This window comes from Lagopus muta, chromosome 2 (genome assembly GCF_023343835.1).
Source record: "Lagopus muta isolate bLagMut1 chromosome 2, bLagMut1 primary, whole genome shotgun sequence".
In the NCBI taxonomy this organism is placed as follows: domain Eukaryota; kingdom Metazoa; phylum Chordata; class Aves; order Galliformes; family Phasianidae; genus Lagopus; species Lagopus muta.
Genome location: NC_064434.1, coordinates 105,428,501 through 105,449,148, shown reverse-complemented (window position 1 = coordinate 105,449,148; position 20,648 = coordinate 105,428,501). Strand labels below are relative to the sequence as shown.

General features: G+C 43.4%; 1 protein-coding gene across 4 annotated transcripts in view; it reads left to right on the top strand.

Moving 5' to 3' along the window:
- RIN2 (Ras and Rab interactor 2) overlaps positions 1-20,648 on the top strand; it is a 59,348-nt gene that overhangs the window by 32,342 nt on the left and 6,358 nt on the right. For all 4 annotated transcript variants that reach the window (XM_048935439.1, XM_048935436.1, XM_048935437.1 and 1 more), the window contains 6 exons: positions 4,648-4,840; positions 5,649-5,760; positions 7,492-7,564; positions 8,341-8,432; positions 11,230-12,366; positions 18,628-18,933. In XM_048935439.1, the coding sequence (XP_048791396.1) occupies positions 4,648-4,840; positions 5,649-5,760; positions 7,492-7,564; positions 8,341-8,432; positions 11,230-12,366; positions 18,628-18,933 (1,913 nt within the window). The remainder of the gene's footprint in view (positions 1-4,647; positions 4,841-5,648; positions 5,761-7,491; positions 7,565-8,340; positions 8,433-11,229; positions 12,367-18,627; positions 18,934-20,648) is intronic.

Genomic DNA, 20,648 nt, shown 5'->3' with positions numbered 1-20,648 from the left:
CTTCATTTCAGCGAATTCAGCTAATTAATTTCAATGATGATTAGCTGATTTTCAGTTTTAAAGCTGCTTGTATCCTTCAATGCACCATAAGCATGAAAGACTAAGATTCATTATCTCTAAAATCTTGCTGAAAGCACATAGCTGGAAACAGTCAACTCCATTCTCCTGTTTTGCTAATAATTTTTAACAGATTTTTCTGATGAAAGCTATTGTTTTGAGTGCAAAATGTGTTTCGATTAAAAATGCTAGTAAAGCTGACCTCAGAAAGTGAATAGTGAGCTTTCCATGAAGACGTAATTGAATTAAGTTTCCTATTGAAACAGAAGTCAAAGAGTGAACAAACTTAAAAAAATCATTTTCTGTTAGCTGTTTAAGGTAACATAAAATATAAGATCTGCATAAATTAATTGGGATCATTTTTTATGTTACTACATAAATCTGAGCTGTGAGCTTCTGCAGAAGGAAAAAGTAGGTGCAAATTATATAACAGCTGATAACTTCTGGTTGTGAGTTACTACCAAATTGCAGTCATTTCATGCAATGCTTTCCAGAGTGCTTATTGAAAACCACGTTTGCTATTATAACTTTGTAGTTATTTTATAACTTTATGATTGATGTAAGATGCTTTTATTATTGTGTAAGCTGCAATTCAGAAGTTGGTATCTAGATTTTGTGTTTGGAGAAATTAGACCCAGAAGGAACGTGTGTTATTCTTGCTTGTTTTATTACCTTTGCCTATATCTGCACACAATGGGAACAGCTCTGGACAGCCAGGTCTGTGGGATGTCTTGGTTGTGTTCAGAGGAATAAGTATACAAAGAAGTCCATGAAGCCTCATGTCTGCAGCTTCAGTGATCTGTATAGCTGTGTGGTGACTTCCTGAGGTAGGACCCTCCTGCTGAAACTTTGGAGATGCCTCCTCTTTTGAAGCCTATGGCACAAGTAATACTGAGAAAAAGCAATATTGAGAGCCTCCTGTGTTCTTGTTTGTACCCATTGCCTCCTGCTGCAATTAGGCACCACGGAGCAGAGCCTGGCTCCATCTTCACTGCACTCTCCCTTCTGCATCTATATGGATGTTAACGAGATCTCCTGAGCCTCCTTTTATCTATGATAAAGTCCCAGCTCTCTCAGCGTCTCCTCACAGGAGAGATGCTGCAGTCCCTTGCTCATCTTGGTAGCTCTGTGTTGGTCTCCTTTCAGTGCTGACAGGTATTGGTGTTGCTATCATTAACAGGTGTGTAGGTATTTGGCAACCTATTCCTCAGCAGCTGTATCCCATCCCTTCAGCTGTAATGGAAAGCAGAAGAATGTGACAATCCAGTTACTGAGGCATGGGAGATAATCTTGAGAGGTTTAGTGCCATCTCCCACCTAATGTTTGCTGTGAGTTGGCTGGTGAAATTAAACCCTGTTAGACTGCAGGATTTACAGAAGTTCAGATGCTTCAGGAGTCACACTGTGTTAACTGTGGGGAGCCTTTACTGGAGCTGATCCAAGGTTCCCTTTGCAGTTTTAGGAAGCTTCTCTTCATCTGTGCCTACTGCTGTTCTCTTTGCCCTCGTGACTGTGATGGAAACAGGCAAAATATTCCTCACTGCCGAGTAACAGTGGGATGGGACAGTAATGAACCTGGAGGCTGTGCTGTGCAAACCTGTCCACCTTGGCAGATCTGGCAGCAATGCTTGTTAAGCTGCACTGCTGAACAAGTGTAAATCATTATCTTTATTACTGTATCCAGCCCAGTCTTTGACCCTCACCACTCTCCTCACTATGCGCAAATCCTTTCAAGTCAGCTAATGAGCATGACTTGCTAAACACAAGGTTGTGCTGATAACCAGCTTCCTTCAGAGTGAGGAAGCAGATGTAGTCATCTGAATTGTTCCTTCAACTTTTCTCACACTTGCAGAAGTGCAGGTAAGTTATCCCACCTTTTGTAGGGAGAGTGAAGGTAAATTGTAGAGCTGCTTAAATGCAACACTGCGAAGCCATGAAACAGTGTTGGTCATCCTGGTGGGATGTACATGTAAGCACCTTCACTGTGAGTGTACTCCCAAAGAGGGAGAAATCTCTTCTAGTGTCTGTCAGTGCAGAAAGTCTGGAGGGGTCCCACACTAAAGAGGAGAAACCTATTTATAGGTTTCACCTATAGGTGAAAGCTTGGGTTAAAACCCAAACAAGGCACAGAGATACAGACCAAAGGAAGATCTCAGGCAGGGCTGAAAAGGGGCCCTTGCTTTGTAGGTATGTGATGAAGATGTATGTTACAGCCCTGTGGGCATGAGGGAGATGATACTAAAGGATTCAGCCAGTTCTTTATCCTTTTTGCTGCCTGTTTCTGGGAGTTGGCATGAAACCAGGCGAACACAGAACACCCCCACCACCTCTACCAGCAATGTGATGGCTGCACAACATAGGATGTTGTACTGGTGCACAAAGGTCACAGCAACTTCTTATTCTGTACGCTTCAATGAATCAGGTGATCATGAGGCGTTCATATGGTTCTTCTTTCCATACTGTTGTTTCCGGAGAAGTAATGCACAAATCCCAGTCCTAAATAATGTTGCAGTCAAAGAGATGACGAATTCATGCACTGTGTTTCTCCATGGGAGCACAAGGGAAGGGCTGTGCACCTCAGTAACCACAGGTTCCAAACAACCTGGCAACCTCTGCTCAAATTCTAATGTGGATCTGTAGAACTTTGGCTGTGTTTGACAACGTTAAGCCACCCGTGTGGAGGAGGAGCACTGTGACCAGGGTATGTCTGCAAACTCTGACTGGTAGCAAGGAGCACCTGGCCTCGTAACTGATACCAGTTTTGCACCTTCCTCTGCATGTGATGCAGTTCTTTTTCGTAGGCAAAGTTGTTTCCCTCTCATAGAGATTCTCTCCACAACATGTTTAGTTTCCACCCCTTGGGCAGTTAAACTCACAGCCAGAGTCTGTGCGTAACTCATTTTGCCATAGCTATCTTTGGTTTGTAGCATTGCTGGCTGTAACCCGTTCTGAAGGTGAGTGGAAAGTTTCTGCCCTGTATTTCCTGGAGGTCCTGCTCCTGAAAGCACTGCTACGATTCATGGGTTGACTTTCGTGGAGTTTCATGTGCTGTGGTGCTGGGTTCTGCTGGGACTGTGGTCGAAAGCAGAACCTAGAACTACTATTGTGGCAGTTTCAGTGCCTTGTCATAACATGTAAACACTAATTCCCTTCTGCACACAATATTTCTGTATGTTGTGTGTCCCTGAAAGGCATTATTGGCAGCTTTTTGGTGCTTAGGGAGGGAAGGTGTCTGCATTTTAGATGCCTTGCAAATCTAGAAGGTGTTACCATAAGTGAGCAAACAGTAATGAAGACAAAAGGAAGGGAGAAGGTGCATAGATGATAAGTGATCCAGGTAATGAAATGCTGAATGTTCTCATGCAATCAAAGATCAAGCAGCTCTCCATGCTATTTGTTTTCCTTTGTAGCCTTGTCCATAGATGCTGTAAGATGATTACAAGTGCCAGAAAAACCAGGACAAGATTCTAAGTTATTGGGTTTTTGTTGTTGTTGTCATCCTTGTTTGTTTGGTTTGTTTTCTTATAATTCAGCACTGTTGTGTTTGTGAAGCCTCTTCTGCACTTGCTCTGGTTACAGTAGCTGGCATGTGTTTCCTGCCTGTCTGAAACAGTCTGGAAGAGCTTCAGTTTGCAGCAGGGAGATGCAGTTGCATTGCCCTCTGCTGTTCAGGGCCCTGTGATGGCAGAAGAACACACCCTCTGCACCTGATGTTTTTTCTGACTCTATATCTGATTTGCTTAGCTCTTACCTGTGTGTAATATCAGCATCAGGACTGTTGCTACTGGAGTAACTGCTCTGCAGTGATTTCTAGACCTAGACGGATGGCAGGATGTACTTCTAAACTCAAAAATTAGAGCAAGTGACACATGCAGATATACTGGGTGTTGTATTATGCACAAGTGATGGAGAAACTTGGCGTAGCAAAAGGAGCTCCTGCAGTACTCTGTTTCCTTGGATTTTTGATTCAAAACTAGCACCTGTCACCTTCATTGCTTCATTTAGAGGTATTTTTAACTAACTTGCCACTAATAAAAAAATAAATAACCATAGTTTGCCCCAGTCACACGTGGTTTAGCTTTCCTTTTGCTTTCATTCTTTGCAGAGGAGCCAAATGAATTAAGAGTACAACTCTCTGATTCCTTGCCTATTGTGAGAGGCACAATTCTGAGTTGTGAGAGGAGGATTTCTGTTTGCAAAGATGTAAATATGTTGAGAAGTTAGAGCATAGACTGCAGAAGAAAAAAGATCTGCCATTGTGTGTCAGTGAAGCTGTGTCTTAGAGAAGCTTATCTGTGCTGGAGAAGCAGGGGGGTGGTTTACATAGGCACATATATCCGTTCAAAGTGATTGCTGAACTTTGACAAGCTCATAGAATAATGCTAGAGCTTACCTTACACTTAGCTCTTAAACTGGGGGGTAAATGAAAGAGAGAAATCATACAGGTAAGAGAACATGTGTACTAATAACATGAGTTCTAAATAGAAGAAATAACTATCTAGGCTGCCAGCAGTGCTGTTAGTTTTGTTGATCTGTGTTTGCTGAACTGAGGGATTGTTTATAACTAACATATAACTATGTTTCTTCACAGTCTAGTAAAGAACATGGATAATGTCTCTCCAGAGAAAAAGGATGTGAAAAGCTGTCCTCGGGACTCTGGATATGATAGCCTATCTAACAAGCTGAGCATATTGGACAAGCTCCTCCATACTCACCCTGTGTGGCTCCAGCTTGGTCTGAACGATGCTGAAGCCACAGAAATTCTGCGTGCACAGCCTCCTGGGGTAGGAAGATCATTGCATTTTATTGATACAGCTGCTTGTTGTAAAACAAAACTAACGTGCACAGGCAAGTAAATGCACATTCACACACTGCATTAAAACGAGCAACACCAAAATATCCCCCACAAAACCAACACTCACAAAGCTGCTTCTGTGTGTGCATATAAGCCAAGTGAAAGCTTCCTGAGTGGTTGGCAGCTGGATGAGTTTGGCCTTGAGAATAGTTAGAGGTCCTCTGCAGCTGAGAGAGCATAGACTGATACAATTAGAGCTCTGGAGTTGGACCTTGCTAAACAGCGTTGTAACAGATGCATTTCCACCATATGGAGGGAGCAAGAACAAAGATTTTGTCCTTGGCTAGTGCCTGTCAGGGTGCTGTAATGGAAACCAGGTCCTCCCAGCTTTGCTAAGGCTGGTGGCCTGCTTCTGTATCCTGTTGCAGGAGAATTGCATGAATAGGCTGCTGTGACACAGCAGGACTCCATCAGTGTCCCCAGGATTCTGCAATTTGACTCAAAGCTGGGAGTTGCTTTGTGTTAAACTAGAGAGCTCATAAAAGGGCATCATAAACTTGATGTCACGTATCTGTTACAGTGAGATGAAATGCTTTTCTAAACAATTGACTGCTGTTTCTCACCAACCTGTTGGATCTGGTAGATTCCTGTGCTGAATTGAATTAATTTCTGAGGTGTATTGTGAAGTGTGTCAGTGATCATGAGATTATTATAGTTTCTTTTGTCCTCAGTATCTGTCTCTATTAAGGCACCTGTGTTGAAGCTAAAATTTTATCTCTTTCCTTTCTCTACAACAGATATTTTTGGTTAGGAAATCTTCAAAATTGCTGAAGAAGGTCATATCTCTGCGTCTGCCAGGCGACTGTGGGCCCTGCCTGAAGGAGTTTGCAATAAAAGAAAGCACATACAGTAAGTTTTAAAGAATTTTCATCTATTTGTCTCCCAGCATGAGCCAAGAGCAGTCTGAATTGGTGAAACCCACAGCAGAAAATACTCAGATTCATGCGTAGGTCACTCCAAAAGTAATGCTTCCTTTTGACTTCCACATAAACTACAACAGCTAATAAGAGCATAATGAAACTGGTTGATAGAGTAAATTCTCAGCTACAGAATGCTATTCTTCAAAATAATTGCCCCAGTTAGCTCTGCATTTCTGCCAACAAAATGGAATATTTCTATCATGGCATTGCTGATTTGGGGCCTAATTGGTAACGAGGGGTAATTAACTGCTGACTCTTTCACAGAAGTGACTTAACACATGTGGAAAGCAGCGTGACTGGCTGTAATACGGGTGTATTTAATCTGTGTGATCTATGGCTGTGTCCCCGGGCTTGTTATAACAATTTCCTACCCTCTAGCAAATGCATATTGTTATCATTCAGGAGCATAGTTTTACCACAAGGGGGAAGTATATACTGATGGTTTTTACTCACCATTCCTGGTTGAGCTTTTCACCACAGTCTGACATCTGAACACACATCTCCTCTTAACATCCTTTACCCCCCTGCCAAGATCATCTGCCTGTTGACTACCTGCATCTGTTAGTGCATCTCTTGAAATCCATTTACCTGAATGCATCAACAGCCAGCTTGGCTAGTCCTTCAGTGTAGCAGTTAGGTAAAAGATGAGTACCTGACTTTGCTCTGGTTCGTGTGCATGCAGTCTTCATATTCACAGAATCACAGAATGGCCAGGGTTGGAAGGGGCCTGAAGGATCATGAATCTCCAACCCCCCCTACCACATGCAGGGCCAGTGACACTGGTGAACCTTGCTTTGGGAAGCTGATCTTGCGGCATGGAGTACTGACAAAATTGCAGTGCTGCTGCTCGCCAAGAGGCATTGCTGGCATAACCCAAGGTTCTGCATGACTTCTGTCTTTTTTCACCAAGCCAGGAGCTCTGCCTGATTTCAGTCTGAATGTCTTAAGCTTCTGCAGCACAGGAAGTACTTTCCTTGAGAGATGAATTTCAAAAGAATTCCTCTGCCTGCAGAACTGGAACTGTGTGTGCACCTGCATAAGAGATTTACCCCTCTCATTTGGCTTTTCTGCCATGCAGATGGGCTGAAGAATCAGACTTCACATTCAGCCCTTCATAGAAGTTGTCTGAAGCTCCTTAAAACCAGCATTTGGTCCAAATAAGAATAAATAAGGAACCTGTCTTCTGGCACTGTTGTATTTAGTAAATGATCTTCCTTCAGTGCTTTGGTCTTAGCCACGTGCAGAGGTAGAAGATTTGGACTGTGTCAATGTAGGAGCTTCTCCTTGATACTTTTTAGTTCTTGGGTGAGATTTCTCAGTGGAATCAATGAGATTTAAGCACATTAGTAAACATGGGAGGCCTCAGTTGTTAAATTTTATTATTTTCTAAAAATGTGTGCAGTTCTAATAACACTGGATCTGATCCCAGGAGTTACACCACACGTCTGGAGTGCAGAAAACCATCACCAAGACTGTCCATTGTCTCTGAAACTACCTGTAGCTGCAACACGTACTCTTTCAAACAGTTGTTCTTTATTAGCCATGTAGTATTGAGTTTGATGGTGTAAACTTACTGATTCTAGGGGGAGAAATAGAGATGCACTTACTTAAGCTTCACAATGGATTTGTGATTCTTTACCTGTTGTTACTTTCTTTGCAGCGTTTTCCTTAGAGGGGTCTGGAATAAGTTTTGCTGATTTATTCAGGCTCATTGCTTTCTACTGTATTAGTAGGTAAGATAGTTTTATATTCCATGGGAATCTATTTGCTGTCATTTACTCTTAATTATGTATAGGTACTTATACTACTGGTTTAGCAGGTGCTGTTGCTTGAGGATTTGTTAGTACCTGTGAGGTGGGCAAGAGGTACACTGTTGGTACTCACAGTGTACATGTGGCTAAGTAGTTCTATCCCTTAAAAAAGCTTTCTACACTAGATCTGGCTTGTGTTATTTTTCACCGTTCAGGCATCTCCCTTTGAGAAACTGAGTGTGAGAAATGATTAAGGCTTTCTTTTGTAAGATCTGTTTTCAGCCTAGAACAGAGTAGGACTGGTACATCCTAGCCTGGAAGTGTTTAGGGTAGGTGCCGAAGTATTCATTTAGATTTCTAATCTGAGAACTGGAATTCAAGTTGGTGATCAGTTAACAGTGTATTCAAAAGATAACATTAAGGCTGATAGCATTTTGCATCTCACTGGCATACTTGTAAAGGATGAGATGTAAGAGATTCTGATGCAGCAGGAGAAAATATAGGGTGGGACTGTGGAAACGAGCCCCAGAGGAGTACTGGGAACTTGAAACTCATTTGCACTTCACACTAGTTTTCAGTGTGAAGGAATCCTGGCACTGATAAAATTTTCACCATGCAATGTTTGTTTAAGGCTTTTATTACCTTCTATAGCTCAAGAAGGAAGTAGGAACTGGATCTCAGCCTGTGTTGAAAACAAAGTCTTATAAAACTTTGGATGTTGTTGTGAAAACCATATTTACTTTGATGTTGCACAACAGGGATGTCCTTCCATTCACCCTGAAGTTGCCTCATGCTATTGCTGCAGCAAAGACAGAAGCTGAACTTGAAGAGATTGCTCAGCTTGGACTGAGTAAGTAGTCATCTACACAGATGTCGTTCCCTGTAGCACCACTATAAGCTTGAGGAAATAAGCTGTCTGTAAACGGTTCATGTTTGTCAGTGATGATCCAAATTTCATTTGGAAAAGCAGCTTCTCTTACTGGGATGGCCAAACCACGTACTTGCCAAGCAGTTACCTTGGTGTTCTTCCTTCCTTCTTTAATCTTCTGTGATATTCGTGTTTCTGTTAGTGCTGTTTCCTTCCTTCCTTCACTCTCTCCTCTGTGTAGCCCCCCCTTAAGCTGCTGCAAAGCAAGTCTTAAAAATTCCTCAGGCAAACATTTGATGCAGCTTATCCTCTAAGGGTGAGTGTTGGCTGCAGGCTCACATAGCAGGCACTAGCTGGATAATTTGCTGCAGCTGATGGAATAGTCTAGGAACTGAGATTCACTATTAATAAGCAGCTCTATTCAGATTGACACGTGATTATTTATTTTAGGAGGGCAATTGCAACATCAGTGGCTTCATGCTGTAGCCTATGAATAAAAGGAGGGGTGTATACATAACATCTACAGAACATATTCATGCATGTTGGTTTGGCTGAAAGAGCACAATTGCTGCATCCAATTAAAGGCTCAGTGTAAAAAAGTTGAGCATTACATTTGAGCACTGCAGCAGATACAAAGGTTGGCAGGATTTGAAACATGGGCGCAACCCGAATGAATCACTGAGCAACTCCTGCAACGTGCTGAATGGCCTCATTTCCTTTGGCAGGAAGGGAGGGTTAGCCAGGGCAGTCTTCTGTCCTGGTAGACTTTTGAGTCATCTTTAATTTAGAAGTGGACCCTCAGTAAATCATGGTGTTATCACAAGGCTCTCTAGGACTATTTGGCTTGCAGAGAAGCCATACACAGGGCAGAGTTGCATTGCTTTGCATTTTGCTGTATTGGATCAGGAATTGTTTTAGAGAAGAAACTCTCTTCTGCACTTCTTGTCTGCAAAGCGAGGCGATCAAATGAAAGCGTGGAATTTTAGTGGGACCACAGACTAACATTTAACTGTTGATTAGGTAAACACTTGGAAAAAAATGGTCTGACTGAGATGCAGAGCAATGGAGATGGTCTCCCAGTGACACCTGGAGGAGCATCTGAGTGTCTCCATGGAGGAGAACGATGATGTTGAACAAGCTGTCCAGACTAACCACACTCTTTGTTCTCACTACTTGAAAGCACCATGGTTTACTTCCTGTTGAACCATTTGTCTGTGTCTTGTGTGTTGTTTCTTTAAGCTAATGCCTTTGAATACGGAGGAGGAGATTGGATTAGCCTCTAACTATGTGGAGGTTGTATTTGGAATCCATTATCTGCTACATACCAGGTTAAGTTTGAGGTTTCTGTGAGCAAATGCTGAGCAGCAGAGTTAAGTTTCTGATGGTTTTCTTGGCGTCCGCATACAAAGCAGCACACAAAAGTCAGCTTAGTGATACTGCGGACCCAAGAGATGCTAAAAAAAAAAACTCTCAGGGGCCCTTCCTATTAACAGTGAGCTTTCTTAAGCAACAAGCAGGCACAGAAGAAAACATCCTGCTCCTGTCGGAAGTCTTTCATGCTTCAGATTCTTTTGGCCTCTCCTGCTGTTTCACCTGCAGCAATGTTTATTTACATCCTACATGTTTGTAACGGCTCACATGGTAGATGTGCTGCAGGCAGGATGCAGAGTCATGGTGCCAGGACAAAAAAAAAACAGGGATGCTGTATGACTCTGTAAGGGGAAAAGAAAATAAATTCCTCACATATGTTCTCTGGCTGCGACTTGTGCCAGGGGCTGTGCCCTATCTTCTGCCCATAGGTAAGGTACAGCTGTCAGGCATGGACCTACCATGGGTATTCATGCCCTTCAGCCCGTGTTTGCTCAACAGTCAATGTAAGGTATCTTGAAACTCCAGGAGAAGGGGCCTTGCCAAGACTGGCGAACTTGAGCAAAGCCTGCCTCTGCTGTTCTTCACTTGTTTTGGTGTGGTGGTTATTCCTGAGGGCTTGTCTGGTTTTCAGTCTTTGTACTTTGACAAACTGGGCTTTACTGTTGACTCAGTTTCACAAAAATGCTGCTGATGCTTTGCTGGGACAAGAGGCAGCGGCTGAAATTTGCTGGTTTAGCACAGGTTTTCCACACTGTGCTGGTGTGGGATGGCACGTTCGGTCTAATTATGTGCTGCTGAGTGTCTGAAACCTCAGACAAACTCATTGCAAACACGGGGCTACAGGCCAGCTCTCTTAAAGGGACACGAGCAGTTGTTCTGTGTGGCTGAAGACTGTGTGCACCCAGTGCAGCTGAATGTGAGCATTTGTAGTTTTGTTTGTTTGTTTTAAGAGGAAACCAAACCAAAGTCTTCGTTGAGTTATTTTAAGTGGCAGCTGGAGTTGATCAACTCAATTCTGTTGTCTTTAATGGAGTGGATTTATTAATACCAGCTGAGGATCACTCCTGACTGAGATGCTAGTAATGAGATCATGCTCATTTTAGCCTCAAATTCATAAGGGTTGCTGTGTTACATTATCCGTTCCTTTCTTTGGTGCTTAGCTAATTTTTAAGCCTAATTCTGTGCTCTGATTTGAAGTTCTCCATTTCTTACCATACGTGTAAATGAGTACAGCGTGCAGTTACATCTGGTAGCGCTTTCAGGGATTCACTGGGATTTTTTTCCTTGAATTAATAAAAGCTTGTCTGAATTGCTTACTACGTGAAGCTGGTTGTGTAGAGCTGAATGTTCTGAAAGCCATCTGCGTGCTATCCTGCATTCTTACACTGATGCAATGCTGATTTTTCAGATTTCTGGAGCTCTCCAGCTAACAGCAGCCCCTCAGATGCTTCACCTCCCCGTAAGCCTGGGCCTTCAGACAGCGCTTGCAAAGACTCGCGCCAGCTCTGCCTTATAAATGGAGTGCATTCTATACGAACCAGAACGCCCTTGGAGCTGGAGTGCAGCCAGACCAACGGAGCGCTGTGTTTCATTAATCCACTCTTCTTAAAAGTACACAGCCAAGATGTCACTGGAAGTCTGAAAAGGCAGAGCCTGAAATCTCAGGATGTGAATGGCACCGAGAGGCCTCGCTCCCCCCCACCCCGGCCACCACCTCCTTCTATTAATAGCGTCCTCATGAGCCCACAGCTTTCCAGGACTATAAAGCAGACGAGCGTGCCAGAAACAGTCAACCATAAGAAAGAGAGAGACTTGGATTTGCTGCAGAGTAAACCAACCCCTATTCCGCCTCCTCGGCTGAAGAAGCAGGCTGTTTGTGCAGAGGTGGAGGGCGGCAGCTCAAAGCCCGCGGCCGCAATTCAACCTGCCTGCAATTCTGCGCGTGTGCCCGCGGCTGCTGACGTTGTAGGCGAAACCCCCCCACCCCAGCCAGCTCCAACAGCTTCCAAGAAGACTGCAGTTAGCAGCTCTGAGTCACACGTACCCTGGAATGGAGGCAGGCAGAGGCTGAGCGACATGAGCATTTCTACCTCCTCCTCTGACTCGCTGGACTTTGATCGGAGCATGCCGTTGTTTGGCTACGAGGGGGACACTAACAGCAGCCTGGAGGATTTTGAGGGCGAAAGTGACCAAGAAAGCATGGCACCTCCATTGAAGCCCAAGAAGAAAAGAAACAGTTCGTTTGTTCTCCCCAAGATTGTGAAATCCCAGCTACGGAAAGTTAGTGGAGTTTTCAGTTCCTTCATGACCCCTGAAAAGAGAATGATTAAGAAGATTGCAGAGATGTCCCGGGACAAACGCACTTACTTTGGATGCCTGGTGCAGGACTATATCAGCTTTCTCCAGGAAAACAAGGAGTGCCACGTTTCCAGCACAGATATGCTACAGACAGTTCGGCAGTTCATGACCCAAGTTAAGAACTATTTGTCCCAAAGCTCTGAACTTGATCCCCCAATCGAATCGCTGATTCCAGAGGACCAAATAGGTAAGGAATACTGGGCTGTATTTTGAGGGAAGGTAGAAGTGTGCAATCTGTATTAACAGTAATATTCTTTATGCAAGTTTAGAAAGATGGGATTGATTTTACTGTCAGAATTCAAGACATTGAGTATTTCAGTTGTTAAAAATTGTTAGAAACTCCACACCAACAAAACCAAAACCTAGCAACTCAGATTGGTGCTACCAAGTTGTTTATAAAAAACTATCCTTAAAATAGCAACAGCAGTTATAGGACTCCTTACCCATGATCTTGTATTAAATCTGCACTACTGCTTATTTTGTGAAATCTCTTTTTTGTCAGCACTTGTTTTGTCCCCTCCTTTGGGCTGAAACAGTTGAAATGCTGGCACTGAAGCTGGGACAGTTTCAGCAGCATGCTGAGTATGCACAGTAGCTGCAAAACTAGAATTTATTAGAAAAGGGTGACAGTTAAGAGCAGAAAGGCATTCTGTAGCAATTCACTGTGGAAATAAATCTCATTCATCCAGTCTTGTTCACTCTAAGCAAAGCTGCAGTGTCCCTGCAGATGAAACAAACTGAAAAGATAGAGTTGAAAGAACAAAATGTGTGTAGGAGAGAACGGGATGCTAATCTCTGGATTTCTATATCTCTCTGTTGCATGTATGTGGTTATAAAAGGTTGCAGATGAGCTATAGGGTTGAATACATGTTTTTTCAACAGGGAGAGACTTGTGTATCCACCAAAGTGAAATCATTGTTGCTGCATAAAATCCCACTGTCCCTCTGCCTTGCTGAGTGTGAGCTGTGTTTGTAAAAGAGTCTATAAGCCACATTCAGGAGGTAACATCCCTCGAGGCAAAATACTTTCCTTGTGAGCTCACTTCAGTCCTAATTTGCTTGTTTTTCTCCTATACCCCAGTGTCCCAACAGTTGGCCCAGTGCAAAATTGGCAGGATAGTTCTTTCTCTGGCAGGAGAGGGTGATTTTATGTTGACATTTCAGTCTGTCCTTGCCTGGGAGGAAATGCTTCATGTAACCTGAACTTCACTTATGGAAAGTCAAGCAAAACTAATAAGCAATGCTAGAGCAAATATACACTGAGAGTCCTCTGAGTTGAGACTCCTTAGAAGAAGTATATTAAGTAGGTGTTACGTGGAAGAAAAAGGCAATTGGAGCACTGGTGTTTGGGGCCTTTTCCTCTGGCCTTCTGCAGAGTATTGGCAATTTGACAAGGAATACAGAGCTGTATTTACTAGCAGTTTGGTCAAAGCTCTGTTTAGCTTGTACTTTTCATTCCAAGGGTGTGGTTCAGTCAGACTGAGTCTCTGGAGGTTTGGAAAAATGTCTGCTTTTAAATGTTTTAGTAGTTTGGAATAGTTGAAGTTATGAGACATAATAACTACATCGGTTTTCTTCAGTGACAAAGTATAGCTCTGATCCTCTGACTAAATGCAATTAATGTGTAAGGCGGGATGCTTTTAAACAAATGAACTTGCTTTTGAAACAACTGCTGTCTATTGCTGGATCCTGGAAGTGAATCAGGAGCATCAGATGTTGCTGATCTCAGCAGATAACTATGTGACAGCAAGATGTAGTCGTTCCTATGGAGAGCTTGAAAGCATCTCTGCCTGCTATCCAGGTTTTTACTTGACTATTTCAGTACAGAACTGTAGACCTTCCTGGAACAGTAGAATTCCCAGTGTTGGGATGGAATTAAAAGTATCTGGCTTCTGTTGTTCAAGAGTAAATGCAAAAGGTATTGAAAGTCATCCACACTTGAATATGCTGGGCTGGGCAGAGGAGATCCTGCTCAACTAGCAGGTGCTTGGGAGGTGGTGTCACTGGTGCTGAGCGAGCAGTCACTGTTGTCAGGTGTCACCAGACAGGGTCCCAGTGCCTGAACCTGGGACGGTCAGCTTTAAGGAATTTGGCAAGGAAATCTGAGTTGATTGCATGTAAAGCTGCCTGGAAAGAATGCTGCCTGTTATCTCTTGCTATTTCTAACGCATGATGGGTTTTTCAGTGTGGGATATCAGGTTTGGGGAGAGCTCTTAGGATCAGGACAGTACTGTGACAAGGGGATCAGGGTCAGTGAGGAGGAGCCCGTTGGTGCAGGAGAGAGCACGATGGCCCGTGCCCATGGCTCAGCCACTCTGGGCAGTGCTCAAAAGCATCCACTGATCAGGAGTCCCAAGCCTCCAGAGAACACCTGCTAACTGTTCCTAGACACAGAAAGGTTTTCCCTTGCCTAACTTCATCTCCCTGTACCTGTTTCCACTGACAGTGGATGTGGAAATCATTGGCAGTCCTTGTTGCAGCAGCTTTTTACATCTAGGATGCTGTCATGTGGCACCGGACCTTACTTTATTCATCCCCTTTCCAGCCCTGTGTTCCCTGTGGGGTTGCCTGGTCTCTGCACCTCCAGCTGGCTGGCCTTGGCACAGTCAAGCCAGGTCTGCTTCCTGCCACTTGACTATGACCTTGCTGTGATTAGCATGTCTCACTGGGGGATGCTATTTTCTCAGACCCCATCAAAATGGTTGCTGAAATAGTCACAGGACTCTGCAATTCAGTTTTTCTTCCTGACGTGCTTAATCGCTTCATCTTGTGGTTTTTTGGGTTGGTTTTGGTTTGTTTTTTTTTTTTTGCCTTTTTATTCTTGTTGTGGAAAGTCAGTGTTTTAGTTCATACTAATTTTTTCTAGTATTTCTTGTTTGATAGTAAACTGTTGGTGAGTTCCCAGAAAGTGCAGCGTTTTCAGTTCACATACCCTGCTTATAATAACCACAACTAGACCGTATTTCCCATATTCATAGGGAAGCTGCATGGAATAGAGTTGAGGGTCTCAAAAAGGTCAAGAGACAGACTACCACCTGCTCTTCTTCATTGACTGTTATCCTAAAAGAATTATAATGGTATGCCATTATTTCTTCTTGAAAGCCTCCTGTTGGCTGAGGTATTTCTAAGTGCTTATGTGTTCTTTTTTTCCTCCTCCACAGTTGTTCATCTTTGTACCTTACCATGTTGAGTTGAGAGAAGTGGCTTCCCCCTCTGTTACCCCTCTCATTAGAATCTATCATAGAATCATTAAGGTTGGGAAAGACCACTAAGATCACCAACCTCAGCCCACCCCACTGTGCCCACTGCCCACATCCCTCAGTGCCACATCCCATGGCTCTGGGACACCTCCAGGTGAGCCCACTGTTCCCTGGCAGCTGTGTCACTGCCTCACCACTCTTTGGGAGAAGGGGTTGTTCTTAACAGCCAACCTGAACCTCCCCTGGTGCAACTTCAAGCCATTCCATCTCATCCTGTCACTGTTACCTGAACCCCCATCTCACTACAACCTTCTTCCAGGTCACTGAAGAACACTTCTCCAAAGTGGAAACCCCATTGGGTGGGCAGGAAGCAGTGGTAAAAACATTGAGCAAAGGCAGTGGGTTTGGTTCTCCTGTTCCTGGCCATCCCTTTGATTTGTTCTGTGGCTTTCCCTGTGCCTTTACTACTGCCTTTTTAAGAGAGGACTCATTTACCACACAGCCATAGTGTGAGTTTTGAACAGCCCACAACTCGTCTGATTAAAGCAAAACAAACCTAGAACAAATACATCTGTGACTCACTGGTGTGCTTTCTGCAGGCAAAGCAAGGGAAGGTTCATCTCAGAGACCATTTTCTTCCCTAGTCTGTCAGCTTCTGCCACTGCACAGGGCTGTGCAGGATGTGTGGGTGTGTGAAGCCTTACTTCCAAACACTGCTCCTTTTGAGACGTCCCTGTCTGCACTGTGGGCTAGCTATGTGTCAGTGCTGACATCTGCCAGGAACTGGGCACTTGGCCATCCTGTAGGTCATGCTGCAAGTAATGCCTTCTGTTTATTTCCATGGAAATGACAACAGATACAAAGAGCACAATAACACTACTGGACAGAGCAAATTCTCAATTACAGCACATTATTTTTCAGTGCGGTCACCAGCATTAGCTGTGCATTTTGCCAGCGATGAACAAGAGCCTGCATGCTGCTCCTGTAAGATCTGCACCACTGGAGATGGCGTACCAAAGCAACCCTTTGCTTTTAGCATCCCAGGCAATTTTGTTTGTGCTTTTTGTAATGGATCCAAGGCTCTCTGTGACCCCGCTGAGTCCTTTTACCAAAGAACAGTTGGACCAATATTAGGTGATAAACAGGGCATGCTTGTAAATCCAGAGGCTGGGAGCTAATAGGTGATGCCAGTGGAGCAACACAAGTTGGTAGTGGGGAATTGAGAGTTTGCTGCAATTTGAGGCAGCGAGGATTGTAGGAGGGCATGTAAGGACACTTGCTGTTGCTGATATGTTGTCCTCTCTAGAATCAGAGCTGTGTGGTTTGCAGTGGAAAAAATAAAATAGCGTGTCAGCGTCGGATACAGATGTGCTTCCACAAGTCACAGCGAAACTAGCTGGCTGGCCTTACAATTCATTTATCAAAGCATTTCCAGTTCCCATTTTGAGGCTAGAGGTTTATTTAAGTATCACTTCAGGAACATTAAGTGATTCTTACATTATATTTTTTCCATTCCTTTTTTTTTGTTGGTTTGTTGGGTTTTTTTTTGAGTCTGAGGAGTGACTGTTATTGCTGAAACACTGAGTACCCTGGAGCCTATTGGACATTTGATGTGTTATTTGTTGGATATTTGAAAAGAGTTGGCTTTTTCTGCAGTGAACATGAATTTGCTGATTTGTGTCTTGGAAAAATGCAAAGATGTTAACTCAGCTCACAACCTAGAGATGCTGTAATACTAATTATAATTTGAATATTATTGTTAATGGGTTATTATGTGGAGTACTGTGCCCATTTCTAGGGTTTGACGTTAGCTTTGCTCTGCAAAGTAAATAGGTAAGGATGGTTTGTTTGAAATGCTGCCACTTGTTGGGGTCTGATTGGTGGCTCTGGTCAGATGGGAAGCTGGATCTGCCTTTCACTCTGTGTAACATGGCCATAAGGAAATCAGGAAAATCAAGGCAAATGTGTTTGTATTTTCTCCCTTCCAGCAGATTTTGCAGTGTTGTGACAGAGAACTCAGATGCCTTTATGTGTAGTTTGGGATTTGCCTGCCAGAGAAAAGCAGAAAAAAGGCTACGTATGAAGGATAGGGACTATAAGAGGAGAAAGAAAAGAGATATGAAGTTAAAATCCCAGAAAGAAAAAATGCCCTTCCAGGAGAGGCAAATATTGTCTGAGAAAATAAGGCGAGGAAAACAGAGTTAGACAGAACTTATTGGAAATAAAAAAAATCCCAAGCCTTAAAAATGGTTTGCAGTTTTAATGTTCCAGCTGACCTCTGTGCTCTCTGCCTGCCCATGGTTGCAGGCCTGCCTGCATCAAGCTGAAAGGCCCCATGTTTCTTTTGTGCATGTGGGATTTGTGCATGGTACAGCTAATTTGTGTGAGCTATAATGTAAGCCATGTTGTCAAAGGGATGCCGAGCGGTGGGAGAGGAAATTGGCTTACAAAATACAGGTTGGCAGGGAAAACGTTTAGCCAAAAACCCTTCTCCGTTGATGTGGTCCATGGTTTGAACATGGAGTGTGACTCTTAATGAAAAGCTTGAGTAGAGCAGGCAAATAAAAAAGAACAAGTGGCTGTGCCACGTGCACGCTATTGCCAAACAAAGAACTTCAAAGTTGATGACAAAGCTGTGTGCAGGCTTGCATGATGAAATCTCAAGCGAGACAAACACGGCTTCCTTTTCATTTATCGTTTAAGGCCCGTAATGTTTCAAAGTTCTTAAAGAGCTTGACAAAGCTGAGTCAAGTTTGTAGGAGACTTAGATTGAGTTGTAGTTTCTGATGGAAACTGTGCAAAAAGAATGAGTCTTCTGCCAAAGCAGATACAAGTTATGGTTTTGGCTGTGTTATGTTGTAAGTTTGGAAGTTGGTCTGAACTTAAAGCGAAATGAAACTCAGATTTCTGGCCAACAGAAGAAAAAAGCCAAGTGGAGCCACAGCTTTTTTTCTTTTTTGGGGTCAGTCTGTGGGTTTGTGGTGGGTTTTTTTTGGTGGGTTTTTTTTCCCTGCTTGTTTGCTTCTTTTGTTGTTTACCAGATGGCGGTAATGAAAATGGAATACAGATTCTGTTCTGCTTCTTTGTTCTCTTGTTAACAAACATCTGGAAGCTCAGCCTGTATAATAAATAGGTCTTGGAAATTGTGTTTTTTTTTCCCCTCTGCAATATCTGTCTTGGGAATGGTTATATTAACTTTGGCACTGCTCTAGAGGAGGAAATCAACTGGCCTTGTGTTTCCCGTTGCAGATGTTGTCCTGGAGAAAGCCATGCATAAGTGCATTCTGAAGCCATTGAAGGGCCACATAGAAGCAATGTTGAAAGAGTTTCATACTGCAGATGGTTCTTGGAAACAGCTGAAGGAAAACCTGCAGCTGGTACGGCAGAGGAATCCTCAGGAACTGGGCGTGTTTGTTCCAACACCAGACTTTGTGGATGTTGAGAAGATTAAAGTCAAGTTCATGACCATGCAGAAAATGTACTCGCCTGAAAAGAAAGTCATGCTGCTGCTGAGAGTTTGCAAACTGATTTACACAGTTATGGAGAATAACTCAGGTATGGTGCTGCTTGTGGTTCGAGCTCACTGAGCTCCAAACCTGGGGTTGTGTTTCAATGCAGGATGCTAAACCACTTGGTTTTACCAATACACATCTTGTCCTGGGGCTCTCAAAGTGTATAACCTTGCCTTTTTGAGGGATTCTTTCTCTGCTCTTCTTTCCTGTTACCTCTGATGCATCTGACGGCACGCCTGCAGATTCAGTGTGAAGTAGATTTGTGAAGCAGCTTAAAAGAATTAAATAAATAGAAATCTTTTGCTTAACTGTAGACTTCTGGGACTGCCAGAAAGGCTGCCCTGTGTGTGAGCACTGAGTTCAACACTGTCTAAGTGAGTATTTGTCTGGAAAGTAGTAATTGAGGGTGAACCCAGTATTTCAGTGTAGTAATTAAATGCAGCATGCAGTCAGACAACTACAGTATGCAGTAAAACAACTGCAAGGGCGCTGTGTTATTGCATAGGTACTACTCTGTCACCTGGAGACTTTGCAGTACACTGCTGTGGTAGGTCATGAGTTAAGGTGAGCAGTGCTGCTCGTAGGGTAGCTTTTCCCTAAGCAAATAACAGCAGCTGGTGGTGGTAGGCAGTTTGTTTTCAAAATGGACGTTGAATCTGAAGCTGGACGTGGTGCTGCTGATCAAAGTGCCTCTAGGTCTGAAGTGCATTTAAGTCCAAGGTCTTGCCCAACTTACATTCAGTGCAAACTTCTGCATTTTAAAATGCATCTGGGAATTTTGGCCTGAAGTGCTGCAGCTGTTACCACATTGTGTAAGGTGTTTCCAACACACAGAAGAGAACTGTGGAGAGACTGCTGCTGGCTAACTCTTGCATAGCCAGTTGTGCCTGTTAATTTCTGCTTCGTGTGCTCTCAGCCAGTTACCCTCCATACTTGAAGGATATGCTTTAGCTGGTTTAACTTCAGATCAGCCTTTAGGTCATCTGCAGTTTCACCAAAGAATAAGGTATGATTCCTGCTTCTGCTGGTTTCAAGTGGCCATTATGTCAGTTCTGCAGTGAACACACTTCAGCCAAGTCGAGGGGTTTGCACTCATCGACTTTTCTAAGCAAAGTTTAAATGCAGTAAAAGTGGCAGGAAGGCAGACAGATGTACGTACAGCACAATCTGTACTTCAGCTATGTAATGCTTTGATAATGGTGCTTCACCAGCTGGTTAAGGATGATGCATTAGACCTTGTTCAATGGTACTTATAACTGTGCTGTGTCAAGGAAAAGAGATGAGTTTCCATATGAAGTTTAATAGGCTTTTATATTCTAGACTCTGTGCTGGTATTCAAACTCAAGCTGGCATTAATAACTGTTCTTCCCAGAAAGTGGGTGTTCCTGCATAAAACAGTAAAATGCCTATTCATCATCTTTTTAGCCTGTGATAGAAATGAGAATGGAGATCAGGCTAGACATAGGGCACAGCAGCTTTCTGGGAGCTGACCAGATGAACTGATACCAAGCTGAGCCCAGTCTTTACATTCTCTTGCATGCTTCAAGGCACACGTCATCAGATTTGTGTTTGTTGGAAGTATAGCATCATGTGGGCGTTGGTGTCCTGGCTGTTGAGTGCCAGATGACATTCTCTTTGCCACACATTGATAACAGAAGACTGCAGAGTAATGCAGACACTGATCAGAAAGGCAGCAAAATAATGCTTTATGTTCAAGTGACAAAACTGAGAGAAAGGTGTGGTTTGTGTATCACTGCT